Source organism: Coregonus clupeaformis, unplaced genomic scaffold, assembly GCF_020615455.1.
Source record: "Coregonus clupeaformis isolate EN_2021a unplaced genomic scaffold, ASM2061545v1 scaf0011, whole genome shotgun sequence".
In the NCBI taxonomy this organism is placed as follows: Eukaryota; Metazoa; Chordata; class Actinopteri; order Salmoniformes; family Salmonidae; genus Coregonus; species Coregonus clupeaformis.
Window position 1 is genome coordinate 776,743 of NW_025533466.1, and position 16,097 is coordinate 792,839.

At 43.4% G+C, this 16,097-nt stretch overlaps 1 protein-coding gene across 2 annotated transcripts; it reads left to right on the top strand.

Annotated features, from left to right (window-relative positions):
* The first annotated feature begins 1,149 nt into the window (after nucleotides 1-1,149).
* On the top strand, nucleotides 1,150-12,179 carry LOC121585129 (zinc finger protein 131). 2 transcript variants are annotated; one of them, XM_041901495.2, is made up of 9 exons: nucleotides 1,150-1,253; nucleotides 2,289-2,427; nucleotides 2,634-2,735; nucleotides 3,695-3,839; nucleotides 4,032-4,161; nucleotides 7,623-7,817; nucleotides 8,019-8,403; nucleotides 10,463-10,593; nucleotides 10,721-12,179. In XM_041901495.2, exons 2-9 carry the CDS (start codon nucleotides 2,304-2,306, stop codon nucleotides 11,204-11,206), a joined length of 1,698 nt encoding a protein of 565 aa, XP_041757429.1. In that variant the 5' UTR covers nucleotides 1,150-1,253; nucleotides 2,289-2,303; the 3' UTR covers nucleotides 11,207-12,179. The 2 variants fall into 2 exon arrangements, with proteins under 2 accessions (XP_041757429.1, XP_041757430.1); XM_041901496.2 differs by having other exon boundaries at nucleotides 1,159-1,253; nucleotides 2,248-2,427.
* The last annotated feature ends 3,918 nt before the right edge of the window (nucleotides 12,180-16,097 follow it).

The window sequence follows — 16,097 nt, forward strand, 5'->3', positions numbered from 1 at the left end:
ACAACAACAAAATACTTAAATACATGTAATTTTGTCCTTGAAACAGTTAATTGAAATACTGTAGAATTCCATTCATTCCTATGGAAGACTGACTGCCTACTGGGAAGTGCAAATATGGCCGACCGGTGGCTTCAAAGCAACTCAATGGCCAATACATAATATCAGCAATCCAGGGTTCAAAAACATTTTGGTCAAAATGTGCTATATCATAAAAATTTATGAAAACAAAGATGTGCTTTTTGGTCTTAATTTAAGTTTAGGGTCAGGTATAATGTTAGCACTGTGGTTAAGGTTAGGTTCAGATTTTAAGAAGATACATTGTAGAAATAGGCTTGGTTTAGCCATAATTATGACTTTGTGGCTGCGTTAACAGAGAAAAAGAGGCGAAGCGATAAATTTTACTCTGTCCACGAAAAATAAACCCACGAATTTACGAATTTTTGTACGGAGGTCAAGAGTGTCGAATTTGGTCAACAAAAAATGTAATTGTCAATTTGCTAAGTGAGGCTTATTTGATCAAATAGAAGTTTGGTAATGATTTGGTTGTTACGAATTCACTGATATAAGTGGACGCACGTGGCATTTCGGCAACTTTGGGAAAAAGTTGCCCGTTGTGATGCCTGTTGTCATAGAGATAGATAAAGGACTCATCATGGATATAATCCATTTTAAAATGGACATTGCCATTGCTGGCTTGCACCATTTTAAAGTAGTCAATGGGTGGAGATTACTATGAGTTGGGAGCAATCAGTCAATGAAGAAGAAAATATACTACTTTAAAATGGAGATAGCCTCAATGGAGCTGTCCATGTTGACGCAGATGCTTTAATTGCACAGATACAAACATGAGTGCTCTATATATCTCTATGGCCTGTTTTTCCACACGTGTATCTGCCCTCTCATTGGCTAGAATGGTCCCACCTTAAATCGCTTCCTCCTGCCTGCCTTCCATCTTTGAGGACGTATTTTGTCATTATTCGAGCGGTTTGTCGACTATCTTGTCAATATAATAGACAATATTTAGTGTTAACTAGTGACAACCAGAATGCAGAGACGAGAACCGAAAGGGGAAGGCCATATGTTGCTTAGCAACACTCCTCGGCGTCCTCTGGAGTTTGCAGTGGCTGCTGGGAATCTGAGGCCCGATTGAGTGACCGCCCTTTTTAGACGAACGAGAGTAGAGCAACGCTGCTGGAGTCGGGAGAGGGATATACGCAAAAACAACTAAATAAAGCTGCGGAACCTAACTTGAGGTATGTTTTTTGATGCATGAGGTGAAATACTTTGGCCAAATGAGGTCTAAATTGGAAAATGTCTCTGGAAAAAGTGTATTTTAATGCGCGATTTGATGACGTAATGGCGATGGTCAAACTCGAAATGGCGAGCCTTCACGGGCCGATTTCAAATGATTACCTAGCTAACGTTAACTTGCTGGCTAACGTTAACGGGATTCTTCGCTGATTTTTTCAACCCATTATGTATCACGTAGCGTTGGTATGATTAGATACACATTATGATTAAATGTATATCGTTAGTTTGATTTTGCGGCCCGAATTATAGCCAGAGTAGAGGCCTTCCGCTGCAACTAAGCTATTTAGCTAACTACCTGGTTAACACTGGTCGTGTTCGAGAGTATCACAACCGTGATGTATCATGGGTAAATTGTGACTGACGGACTAATCTACAAGAATATTGAGTAGTTATTTATGACTCAAGGTGATTTGTAGATCTGTCAGTCTCGCCTTTAAAGTAGACTGCAATGTCGAACGCGCTCACTGTCTGCCATTGGCCAACTTGATGCGGTTAGCACTGCTGTCAAACGCATGATTGGCTGAATTCGACGTCTTTCCTTTGCATTGGTAATATTCTATTGGATAATACATTAGATTGACGCGTTTTTCCCGCCTCGAACATCCTTGCGATAGTTCATGATGGCCCGTGCTATCCGGGGACGTGGTTAGGTAGCTAAATGGTGAGGGTAGGGACGTCCCAAGGACCCAAGATAGCACTGATAATGTAATGATGAGAAATCAGTCCAACATAGCGGTATTTTCCCTCAAATAAACCCACATTGGCAGATAATTATGAAAATATATATTCATTAGGCTACAAAATGCCCAATGATAAAATTGTATTGAAATCAAAATGTTAAAATCACAGTACTGTCCATCATATTGGTCATATTTAACAAAACAAATGTAACTGTACAAACACAGACCATTACTGGTGATGTGATCATCTGTACAGTGTGCCATCTTTGCATGGATTTCTTCCTTGTGCCGTGCCAGGTGAGGGGCTGAGCCATGGCGGATGAGGATGAGGTGGAGTGTGGCAGTGAGTTCCCAGCCCTCTATAAAGTCATGCTGGACAAACTGAATGAACAGAGACAGTTGGACCAGTTCACAGACATCACTCTCATAGTGGACGGTAAGCTCATCCTCAATGATGCTTGTTGTATTGCCGAAAGTGAAGGTGCAGCTTAAGATTGTTGACTTGAATGTTTTGTTCAGATAAATACATTTCTGTTTCAATATCATTGTGTTAAAGACAAGTGTCCACATTGTATGAAGTATTCTAGTTAATGATGTTCTGTGCTGTACTATTTATGGGCTCATCTTACTCTGGTCTTTTAGGGCACCATTTCAGGGCTCATAAGGCAGTGTTGGCAGCATGCAGTCAGTTCTTCCACAAGTTCTTCCAGGACTTCACACAGGAGCCACTAGTGGAGATTGAAGGTGTGTATTGCTCAGGGTTTCCATTAGCCGGCAATAAAAATAAAATAAAAAATAATTAAAAGCCTTTTTTTTTAAACATTTTTATATACAGTACCAGTCAAAGGTTCGTACACACCTACTCATTCAAGGGTTTTGCTTTATTTTTACTATTTTTTACATTGTAGAATAATAGTGAAGAAATCAAAACTATGAAATAACACATACGGAATCATGTAGTAACAAAAAAGTATTAAACAAATTAAAATATGTTTTATATTTGAGATTCTTCAAATAGCCACCCTTTGCCTTGATGACAGCTTTGCACACTCTTGGTGTCCAGTGTAGAAAATAGTAAAAATATAGAAAAACCCTGGAATGAGTAGGTGTGTCTAAATTTGACTGGTACTGTGTATATATATATATTTTTTTTATAAAGCATAAACTGTTGCTGGCCAAAATGACAGGGACCCCCAAAAAATATTAGCAAAATAATGCTTTTTATTCACTAATCAGCGAGGCCTATTGTCACGCGCACTGCCCAAATTGTGGGCTTCCCTAATAGGCATAGGCCTAGGAGCTTGTGATTTGGAACAATCCACAGCTATTTAAAACAATTAATAAACTAATGATCCTCGATTTCTGGTTATGTATTTTATTTATTTCTGTATAGACAGGAGTAATTATATAATTTTGGCAAATGTATTTCCATTTACTTCCCCATTGGACCCACCTCTGTGCCATGTTCTATTGGCCAGTAAATTCAAATCTTCCTGGTCACGTTGTCCGGCGCTGTTGAACCAATGACACATCGTCTGCCTGTCTGTCATATCAATCAAGAAAATAAACAATAGCAGAAAGAGCTCTATAGCCCCTGAGAAAAGCAAAAAACAAGACCCACATCCACTTTTGATAATAACTATAAGACTTATCACATGCTAACCCAGTGCACCCATCAATCCTCTGTGTTGTTTGTTCTGCAGGAGTGAGTAACTCAGCCTTCCGCCAGCTGATGGAGTTTACGTACACGGCTACACTTGCCGTCAGTGGGCCAGAGGAGGTCAACGACGTGTGGAAGGCAGCAGAGTACCTCCAGATGCAGGAGGCCATCAAGGCCCTCAACAACAGGTTAGCCTGCCATTAGAACATCTGGACCCCCTTACTACTAATATAGTCCCGTACTACCAATATAGGCTAGTCCCTTTTTGGTGTTGTCTTGTTTGGTTGTCATCTTTTTTTGTTAAATGGTATTTTATCCCAGTGTATTTGAACGCAGAGCACTTTGATGAAATAGAACCGTCTCTGTCTCCTTCTCCATAGGATGAGTGATGGCACTCCCTTCAGCCCGTCCCAGGCCCTGGCGGCAGGGAAGAGCAATGCCAAAAAGAGGAAGCCAGCTGAGACTTTTAGCATGATCACTGAGACTCTTCAGTCAGTGGTGGGGGAGCAGGTTAGAGGTCTACAATGACACATTATGCTTGAGTTATTATGACATAGAATTATGACCTGCATAAAGTGCTAAAAAGTGTCCCACAAGAGATGGCGCCAGAGAAGATGGCTGCCGTTTTACAGCCCTCTAACCAATTGTAATATTATGTGTGTTTTTTCGCGTTATTTGTAATTTATTCTGTACATAATGTTTCTGCCATTGTCTCTTATAACCAAAAATAGCTTCTGGATATCAGGACAGCGATTACTCACCTCGTATTGGACAAATATTTTTTCTTCAATGAGTCGGATGCGAAGGATATCCTACAGACACCCGACAAGGCCCAAATCCCTGTCATTCGCATGAGAAAGAGACGGAGATATCGTGGACGTAGGTCGGGGTGCCTTGAAAGGATCTGACGGCGAGCAAGTAAACTGCCTCTTCCATCAAGCCTATTAGCCAATCTTCAATCATTTGAATATACATTAGATTACCTAAGATTACGGCTATCCTACCAACGGGACATTTAAAAACTGTAATATCTTATGTTTCACCGAGTCGTGGCTGAACGACGACATGGACAACATACAGCTAGTGGGCTATACGCTACATCGGCAGGATAGAACGGCTGACTCCGGTAAGACAAGGGGTGGCGGTCTGTGTATATTTGTAAACAACAGCTGGTGCAGAAAATCAAATACTAAGGAAGTCTCAAGGTTTTGCTCGCCTGAGGTAGAGTATCTTATGATAAGCTGTAGACCACACTACTTACCAAGAGAGTTTTCATCTATATTTTTCATAGCTGTCTATTTACCACCACAAACCAATGCTGGCATTAAGATTGCACTCAATGAGCTATATAAGGCCATAACTAAACAGGAAAACGCTCATCTACAGGCAGCGCTCCTAGTGGCCGGGGACTTTAATGCAGGAAAACTTAAATCCGTTCTACCTAATTTCTACCAGCATGTTAAATGTGCACCAGAGGAAAAAAACTCTAGACCACCTTTACTCCACACACAGAGATGCATACAAAGCTCTCCCTCGCCCTCCATTTGGCAAATCTGACCAAAACTCTATCCTCCTGATTCCTGCTTATAAGCAAAAACTAAAGCAGGAAGCACCAGTGACTCGGTTAATAAAAGTGGTCAGATGACGCAGATGCTAAGCTACAGGACTGTTTTGCTAGCACAGACTGGAACATGTTCCGGGATTCTTCAGATAGCATTGAGGAGTACACCACATCAGTCACTGGCTTCATCAATAAGTGCATCGATGACGTCGTCCCCACAGTGACCGTAGGTACATACCCCAACCAGAAGCAATGGATTACAGGCAACATCCGCACTGAACTAAAGGGTAGAGCATCCACTTTTAAGGAGCGGGACTCTAACCTGGACGCTTATAAGAAATCCCGCTATGCCCTCCGACGAACCATCAAATAGGCAAAGAGTCTATACAGGACTAAGATTGAATCGTACTACACCGGCTCTGACGCTCGTCGGATGTGGCAGGACTTGACAACTATTACAGACTACAAAGGGAAGCACAGCCGCAAGCTGCCCAGTGACACAAGCCTACCAGATGAGCTAAACCACTTCTATGCTCACTTCGAGGCAAGCAACACTGAAGCATGCATGAGAGCACCAGCTGTTCCGGATGACTATGTGATCATGCCCTCCGTAGCCGATGTGAGTGAGACTTTTAAGCAGGTCAACATTCACAAGGCCGCAGAGCCAGACGGATTACCAGGACGTGTACTCCGAGCATGTGCTGACCAACTGTCAAGTCTCTTCACAAACATTTTCAACATGTCCCTGACTGAGTCTGTAATACCAACATGTTTCAAGCAGACCACCATAGTCCCCGTGCCCAAGGACACTAAGATAACCTGCCTAAATGACTACCGACCCGTAGCACTGACGTCTGTAGCCATGAAGTGCTTTGAAAGGCTGGTCATGGCTCACATCAACACCATTATCCCAGAAACCCTAGACCCACTCCAATTTGCATACCGCCCCAACAGATCCACAGATGATGCAATCTCTATTGCACTCCACACTGCCCTTTCCCACCTGGACCAGAGGAACATCTACGTGAGAATGCTATTCATTGACTACAGCTCAGCGTTCAACACCATAGTGCCCTCAAAGCTCATCACTAAGCTAAGGACCCTGGGACTAAACACTTCCCTCTGCAACTGGATCCTGGACTTCCTGACGGGCCACCCCCAGGTGGTAAGGGTAGGTAACAACACATCTGCAACGCTGATCCTCAACACAGGGGCCCCTCACGGATGCGTGCTTAGTCCCCTCCTGTACTCCCTGTTCACTCATGACTGCATGGCCAGGCACGACTCCAACACCATCATTAAGTTTGCCGACAACACAACAGTGGTAGGCCTGATCACCGACAACAATGAGACAGCCTATAGGGAGGAGGTCAGAGACCTGGCCATGTGGTGCCAGGATAACAACCTCTCCCTCAACGTGACCAAGATGAAGGAGATGATTGTGGACTACAGGAAAAAAAAAATAACTGAGCACGCCCCCATTCTCATCGATGGGGCTGTAGTGGAACAGGTTGAGAGAAGTTCCTTGGTGCCACATCACCAACGAACTATCATGATCCAAACACACCAAGACAGTCGTGAAGAGGGCACGACAAAGCCTATTCCCCCTCAGGAGACTGAAAAGATTTGGCATGGGTCCTCAGATCCTCCAAAAGTTATACAGCTGCACCATCGAGAGCATCCTGACTGGTTGCATCACCGCCTGGTATGACAACTGCTCGGCCTCTGACCGCAAGGCACTACAGAGGGTAGTGCGTACGGCCCAGTACATCACTGAGGCCATGCTTCCTGCCATCCAGGACCTCTATACCAGGCGGTGTCAGAGGAAGACCCTAAAAATTATCAAAGACTCCAGCCACCCTAGTCATAGACGGTTGTCTTTGCTACCGCACGGCAAGCGGTACCGGAGCGCCAAGTCTAGGTCCAAAAGGCTTCTCAACAGCTTCTACCCCCAAGCCATAAGACCCCTGAACAGCAAATCATGGCTACCAATACTATTTGCACTGCCCCCCCACCCCCAACCCATCTTTTTACGCTGCTGCTACTCTGTTTTTTATGCATAGTCACTTTAACTCTACCCACATGTACATATTACCTCAACTAGCCGGTGCCCCCGCACATTGACTCTGCACCGGTACCCCCCTGTATATATAGCCTCCCTACTGTTATTTTATTTTACTTCTGCTCTTTTTCTCTCAACACTTTTTTTGTTGTTTTATTTTACTTTTTTATAAAAAAATTAATTCATTGTTGGTTAAGGGCTGTAAATAAGCATTTCACGGTAATGTCTACACCTGTTGTATTTGGCGCATGTGGCAAATAAAAATTGATTTGAAATCATCATCATCCTAATCCTCTGTCCTTTCCTCCTAATATCTGTTGCTGTGCTGACCCCAGTCTGTCCTTGCAGGTGGAGATTGAGGTGGAGATCGGGGAGGGGGCCATCGAGGTGGAGGAGACTGGTATGGAGGAGGTGGTAGACGCTGCTCGGAACGCCCAGGCAGCCTCGGACGACTCGGCCCTGGCACTGCTCGCTGATATCACCAGCAAGTACCAGCAGGGGGGGCCAATGCTGCACGTGGTGAAGAAGGAAGGACTGGAGGAGGTAAACAAAACACTCTCTCTCTAATGCGCGTGTAAAAACCACACACTTGGAAGGACCGTGACCAACATTGATTCAAAGCATTCATTTTAATATTATAAGGAGACTATTATTTTGGTGACATTTCCAATCTTTCTTAAAACAAGTCGTCCTTTCATCTCAATGCATCCATACATTATGAAAAATAAAGTTGTGTGTGTGTAGGAGATCCAGGAGGAGGTGTATCAGGAGGAGACGGTGACAGCTCCCAAGACTCTCGAGGGCCTGGAGGTGGTCGAGGTCCAGATCTCTCAGCTGGACAACATGTTCCGCTGCAACAAATGTGACCGCAGCTTCCGTCTCTACTACCACCTCAAACAGCACATGCGCGCGCACGTGGCCACCCTGGACAAGCCGCATGTGTGTTGCCACTGCGGTAAGGCGTACATGCGGGAGGCGGCACTGAAACAGCACCTGAACACGTTACATTACGAGGCAGAGGAGCTGTCGCGCAGCCAGTCCCAGAAGAAAAAGATGCACGTGTGCGATTACTGTGACAAGCAGTTTGACCACTTTGGACACTTCAAGGAGCACTTACGAAAGCACACTGGTGAGAATGATAATACCCAGAGGGATTCATTTAGGGCAGGGGTGTCAAACTCATTCCATGGAGGGCCGAGTGTCTGCGGGATTTTTGTTTTTTCCTTTCAATTAAGACCTAGACAACCAGGTGAGGGGTGTTCCTTACTAATTAGTGACCTTAATTCAGCAATCATGTACAAGGGTGGAGCGAAAACCCACAGACACTCGGCCCTCCGAGTTTGACATGTGATTTAGGGGTTCAAGTTCATCTGTGTTCAAGTGCCCGAGTTAACTACAGTTGAAGTCGGAAGTTTACATACACCTTAGCCAAATACATTTAAACTCAGTTTTTCACAATTCCTGACATTTAATCCTAGTAAGATGAACTGTCTTAGGTCAGTTAGGATCACCACTTTATTTTAAGAATGTGAAATGTCAGAATAATAGTAGAGAGAATTATTTATTTGAGCTTTTATTTATTTCATCACATTCCCAGTGGGTCAGAAGTTTACATACACTCAATGAGTATTTGGTAGCATTGCCTTTTAAATTGTTTAACTTGGGTCAAACATTTCAGGTAGCCTTCCACAAGCTTCCCACAATAAGTTGGGTGAATTTTGGCCCATTCCTCCTGACAGAGCTGGTGTAACTGAGTCAGGTTTGTAGGCCTCCTTGCTCGCACACGCTTTTTCAGTTCTGCCCACAAATCTTCTATAGGATTGAGGTCAGGGTTTTGTGATGGCCACTCCAATACCTTGATTTTGTTGTCCTTAAGCCATTTTGCCACAACTTTGGAAGTATGCTTGGGGTCATTGTCCATTTGGAAGACCCATTTGCGACCAAGCTTTAACTTCCTGAATGATTTCTTCACATGATGCCATCTATTTTGTGAAGTGCTCCAGTCCCTCCTGCAGCAAAGCACTCCCACAGCATGATGCTGCCACCCCGTGCTTCACGGTTGGGATGGTGTTCTTCGGCTTGCAAGCAGCCCCCTTTTTCCTCCAAACATAACGATGGTCATTATGGCCAAACAGTTTTATTTTTGTTTCACCAGACCAGAGGACATTTCTCCAAAAAGTACGATCTTTGTCCCCATGTGCAGTTGCAAACCGTAGTCTGGCTTTTTTATGGCGGTTTCGGAGCAGTGGCTTCTTCCTTGCTGAGCGGCCTTTCAGGTTATGTCGATATAGGACTTGTTCTACTGTGGATATAGATACTTTTGTACCTGTTTCCTCCAGCATCTTCACAGGGTCCTTTGCTGTTGTTCTGGGATTGATTTGCACTTTTCGCACCAAAGTACGTTCATCTCTAGGAGACAGAACACATCTCCTTCCTGAGCGGTATGACGGCTGCGTGGTCCCATCGTGTTTATACTTGTGTACTATTGTTTGTACACATGAACGTGGTACCTTCAGGCATTTGGAAATTGCTCCCAAGGATGAACCAGACTTGTGGAGGTCTATTTGTTTTTCTTCTGAGGTCTTGGCTGATTTTCTTTTGATTTTCCCATGATGTCAAGCAAAGAGGCACTGAGTTTGAAGGTAGGCCTTGAAATACATCCACAGGAACACCTCCAATTGACTCAAATGATGTCAATTAGCCTATCAGAACCTTCTAAAGCCATGACATCATTTTCTGGAATTTTCCAAGCTGTTGAAAGGCACAGTCAACTTAGTGTATGTAAATTTCTGACCCACTGGAATTGTGATACAGTGAATTATAAGTGAAATAATCTGTCTGTACAAAGTAGATGTCCTAACCGACTTGCTAAAACTATAGTTTGTTAACAAGAAATGTGTGGAGTGGTTGAAAAACAAGTTTTAATGACTCCAACCTAAGTGTATGTAAACTTCCGACTTGATGTTCATTTGTAGTTCCTGGGCAGGCTAAAACGGCATCCACAGCACTTCATTGCACTTATCAACCAGACTTCACTTCAACAACACCTTTGTCTCTCCTCTATGAGTATGATCATGTGCATTGATGACTGTGTGACCTGTTCTTGTGAATGTGAATGCGACCACCTCAATAGGATCTCCTGAGTTATGCATTAGATGTAATTCATTCTTTGGTCCCTGTGTGTGTAGGTGAGAAGCCGTTTGAGTGTCCAGACTGCCATGAGCGCTTTGCCAGGAACAGCACATTGAAATGTCACATGGCTGCCTGTCAAAACGGCGCCGGGGCCAAGAAGGGACGAAAGAAACTCTACGAATGTCAGGTACAGAGAACACTCCTTTCTTCCTGATTTAATCAGGAGTCAAAATGTACTGTTTTTGTGCTGATGTTGTGCCGATCACACCCTTGACTAGTGCACTTGCTGGGGTTCTAAAATGATCTCTCTCTAGGTGTGCAGCAGTGTTTTCAACAGCTGGGAGATGTTTAAAGACCACCTGACGACCCACACAGGAGAGAAGCCCAACCACTGCACCATGTGTGACCTCTGGTTCACCCAGCCCCACGACCTGCGCCGACACCTCCGCGACCTGCACAGCGTCACAGACGACACGCTGATGGCCCAGGAACTGGACATCGGCGCCATGGCAACGCAAGAGGAAGTGGCTGGGGAGGAGGACGAGGAGGGAGGTGAGAGCGAGACCCTCTTACTGGAGGACGGGATGAGGGTGGAGCATGTTACCGTGGAGCCTGTAGACGTGGTAGCCATGGAGGAAACGGACATGGTGGTGGAAGAGGTGACGGAGATGTGTGAGGAGGACATGGAGCGATTGAAGGAGGCAGGGGTGGAGATCCGGGTGGTGCAGGTGTCAGCAGAGGGACAGGTGAACTCTGAGATCCAGGTGGAGGAGGAATCACAACAGACTGTGGATGTATGAAGCAGGAGCGGAGCTCCATCTCAAATCATACCCTGTTCCCCATAAATACACTACCTTGGCTTTGACCAGAAGTACTGCACTGTATGAGGAAAAGGGTTTTATTTTAGATGTGCCCGCTGGTTGTGGTCAAACTGGAAAAGCTCCACCTCCTCACCCTGTTGACTAATAGGGTAACGGACAGAGACAAGTATTTGAAGTTGCTCAAATCTGTAGATTATATTTAGTTAGAACCTGCTGTGAGCATGGCTCTGTCTTCCTCTCTCTGCGTGTGTCTGTGGCAGAGATAGACCTGCTGATTGTCACAGACCAATCAAATGCTTTCAAGATCTTTTTTGCTTTCTTTTGTTTTTTTACATTTTAGCATGTACATTTGAGATGATCAATATTCATTTGCCAAGACAATATGCAATCCATGAAGATCCCTACTCCGTTATATGGTCTCACCAGCAGACACCAGTTATTGATTGGAATGCACCGTCTGTTTCACTGTCATACGGCTGCAGATGTATTGTTGATGTGCCTCACTGCTGTTGCCCAGTTTGAATCCACCTGAAGCACAGATCTGTTTGTTGAAAAATCATTCAGCACTTGATTAAAGAGCATGTTTTTGATGGTGCCCATGCCCTAACTGATTTTTTAAAAATTGCTTAATTTTCTTAATATCTTAGTCAGTTTGTTTAAAAAGATAATGGCTGTTAGTGTACGTACACTGTTTTCTGTCCACCAATTCCCTGCTTGACTTCCTGTCTACCTCTTCCTACTTCCTGTTCTGACTGCAGCACAGCCCTGTTCCCACAAGATACTGGAGTTTATGAACGACACTGTTATGCTATTAAGAAACAGAAATGAGAAAGTATTAAAAGCTAACACGTATTGTTTGTTTTTATTTTACAAATGTTCATAATTGCATTGTTTTATTTGTACAGATCAATAAAGAAGAGCGATGTAATCAATAAATATTGAATTCTCAAAACGTGTCCACACTTTACAATTATATTTCTTACAATGCTTTCAAATGTGCCACTTTCAAATGTGTCTGACGGAGAAGTGGAAGTTTAGCTTACTAGACATCAAGAATGAACAAAAACCTGCTGGGTCTAAATGCAGTTTAAAATGTTTTATGGATTGTATATGCTTGTAAATACAAATAAGGTTGACGTAAACCAGATTGGTTCTTACTGTCAGCATCTATTGCTGTCTGTCACTGAATGTTGCTGTCATTTACTGCCTGTCACAGCCTATCTGGTGCTCGTCTTCTTGCCACCACAGCAGAAGGCCCTTGAGTGAGTGACATCAACGATTGAAATGCTACTAGAGCGCACTGCTAACTAGCTAGCCATTTCACACCAGTTACACAGGACTGAGTCCGGGGACTGAGATGGCCATTGCAAAAAGTAGATTTTGTGGTCAATTAACATTTTGATGTGTGCTTGGGGTTATCGTCGTGTTGGAAGATATACTTGCAGACAAGTTTCAGCCTCCTGGCAGAGCCAACCAGGTTTTTTGGTTAAAATGTCTTGGTACTGGGTAAAGTTCATGATGCTGTTGACCTTAACAAGGGGCCCAGGATCAGTGAAAGCAAAATAGCCCCATAACATCAAAGATCCACCACGATATTTTGCAATAGGTACAGATGTAGGATCTTAATTTGAGCCACTTTGCTACAGCTGGAAGATAATCCTGCAGCAACAGGAAATGTGAATTATTAAGTGGATTATAATTAATGGACATTTTTGTAGGGGTTGATAGATTGTTCATAAGGGAAAATAAAGTCTAAAATGTATACTATAAGTGGAAATTACAAACTTCCGAAGCCTTTTAAACCTCAAATACAGTTGAAGTCAGAAGTTTACATACACCTTACCCAAATACATTTAAACTCAGTTTTTCACAATTCCTGACATTTAATCCTAGTAAGATTTCCTGTTTTAGGTCAGTTAGGATCACCACTTTATTTTAAGAATGTGAAATGTCTGAATAATAGTAGAGAATTATTTATTTAAGCTTTTATTTCTTTCATCACATTCTCAGTGGGTCAGAAGTTTACATACACTCAATTAGTATTTGGTTGCATTGCATTTAAATTGTTTAACTTTGGTCAAACATTTCAGGTAGCCTTCCACAAGCTTCCCACAATAAGTTGGGTGGTTTTTGGCCCATTCCTCCTGACAGAGCTGGTGTAACTGAGTCAGGTTTGTAGGCCTCCTTGCTCGCACACGCTTTTTCAGTTCTGCCCACAAATCTTCTTTAGGATTGAGGTCAGGGTTTTGTGATGGCCACTCCAATACCTTGACTTTGTTGTCCTTAAGCCATTTTGCCACAACGTTGGAAGTATGCTTGGGGTCATTGTCCATTTGGGACCAAGCTTTAACTTCCTGAATGATGTCTTGAGATGTTGATTCAATATATCCACATAATTTTCCTTCCTCATGATGCCATCTATTTTGTGAAGTGCACCAGTCCCTACTGCAGCAAAGCACCCCCACAGCATGATGCTACCACCCCTGTGAAAATTTAACATATTCTACAAGAACCAATATCACTCCCTAAAAACACAACCTTATGGAACAAACCTTGGATAGCTTTTCAGAATTCACTGATAAATTGGTTCACATAAAAAAAAACAATAAAACTAAAGGCATAGAAACCATAAATGACTTGGTAACAGGAAATACATTTAACTTCCATGACAGCTTTAAAAAGCTATTTTGGATTGACCAATGTAGATATTTTCAAAAAAATGCTACTTAAAAGTTTTATATCACAAAACGAGTAAAGTATGTTTTCGATTAGCTCTGTGTCCTGCGCCTGACTTCGTCCTACCACATCACACTGACAACCTGACATATGGTATACTGAAGTATAATTACAAGCATTCCATAAGTGTCAAATACTTTTATTGACAATTACATTAAGGGTCAATATTTGCAGTGTTGACCCTTCTTTTTCAAGACCTCTGCAATCCGCCCTGGCATGCTGTCAATTAACTTCTGGGCCACATCCTGACTGATGGAAGCCCATTATTGCATAATCAATGCATGGAGTTTGTCAGAATTTGTGGGTTTTTGTTTGTCCACCCGCCTCTTGAGGATTGACCACAAGTTCTCAATGGGATTAAGGTCTGGGGAGTTTCCTGCCCATGGACCCAAAATGTCGATGTTTTGTTCCCCGAGCCACTTAGTTATCACTCTTGCCTTATGGCAAGGTGCTCCATCATGCTGGAAAAGGCATTGTTCGTCACCAAACTGTTCTTGGATGGTTGGGAGAAGTTGCTCTCGGAGGATGTGTTGGTACCATTCTTTATTCATGGCTGTGTTCTTAGTCAAAATTGTGAGTGAGCCCACTCCCTTGGCTGAGAAGCAACCCCACACATGAATGGTCTCAGGATGCTTTACTGTTGGCATGACACAGGACTGATGGTAGCGCTCACCTTGTCTTCTCCGGACAACCTTTTTTCCAGATGCCCCAAACAATCGGAAAGGGGATTCATCAGAGAAAATGACTTTACCCCAGTCCTCAGCAGTCCAATCCCTGTACCATTTGCAGAATATCAGTCTGTACCTGATGTTTTTCCTGGAGAGAAGTGGCTTCCTCGCTGCCCTTCTTGACACCAGGCCATCCTCCAAAAGTATTCGCCTCACTGTGCGTGCAGACCTCACACCTGCCTGCTGCCATTCCTGAGCAAGCTCTGCACTGGTGGTGCCCCGATCCTGCAGCTGAATCAACTTTAGGAGACGGTTCTGGCGCTTGCTGGACTTTCTTGGGCACCCTGAAGCCTTCTTCACAACAATTGAACCTCTCTCCTTGAAGTTCTTGATGATTCGATAAATGGTTGATTTAGGTGCAATCTTACTAGCAGCAATATCCTTGCCTGTAAAGCCCTTTTTGTGCAAAGCAATGATGACGGCACGTGTTTCCTTGCAGGTAACCATGGTTAACAGAGGAAGAACAATGATTTCAAGCACCACCCTCCTTTTTAAAGCTTACAGTCTGTTATTCTAACTCAATCAGTATGACAGAGTGATCTCCAGCCTTTTCCTCGTCAACACTCTCACCCGAGTTAATGAGAGAATCACTGACATGATGTCAGCTGGTCCTTTTGTGGCAGGGCTGAAATGCAGTGGAATTGTTTTGGGGGGATTAAGTTCATTTTCATGGCAATGAGGGACTTTGCAATTAATTGCAATTCATCTGATCACTCTTCATAACATTCTGGAGTATATGCAAATTGTCATCATAAAAACTGAGGCAGCAGACTTTGTGAAAATTAATATTTGTGTCATTCTCAAAACTTTTGACCATGACTGTATGATACTTTTCTTGTCAATCATCTTTAAAAAATGTATACTTAAAAACTGGAAATCAACCAATCCTCCATCATTAACGCAAAGGAAAGGTCAAATGCTTTATTATCCAAAAAATTAAAGTGCAAGGGCTACGGAGAGAAACAAAATGGTGCAGTTTGTGTCACAAGCCGGGCTAGAAACTCCGGTCTCAGATGTGGAGAGCTGGGGGTACTACCCCTTAGCCACAGAGGAGGTGTTGTAGGACCCAAATGAAACACCCAAGGCAATACTCCAGGCAAGTAGATTTAATGTTCCAAAACAGGAGGCAAAACAACTCCACGAGGGGAGAAAAACAAACTAAAGATAACTTTGAACAACTTACTAGGACAGACACTGTGGGACAAAGCAGGAGACACATAGTCAGGACGCAATAACCAAGTGAGAAACAAGGGGAAAACACACAGCTAAAATACACAAGGGGAAACAAGGCACAGGTGACCTGGATCAAGCTAATTAGGACACATGAGGAAGAACTAAGGCAGAGGGGAACACAGATGACCTCTAGAGGCCCGGAGACAAACAGGAGGCAGGAAGCTGACACACAC

Excerpts from the sequence above, each read along its gene's own strand:
- LOC121585129 (XM_041901495.2), top strand. The coding sequence starts at position 2,304 with ATGGCGGATGAGGATGAGGTGGAGTGTGGCAGTGAGTTCCCAGCCCTC. Across the intron at positions 2,736-3,694 it reads GCCACTAGTGGAGATTGAAG|GAGTGAGTAACTCAGCCTTC; the intron begins GTGTGTATTGCT and ends TTTGTTCTGCAG. Across the intron at positions 4,162-7,622 it reads AGTCAGTGGTGGGGGAGCAG|GTGGAGATTGAGGTGGAGAT; the intron begins GTTAGAGGTCTA and ends CTGTCCTTGCAG.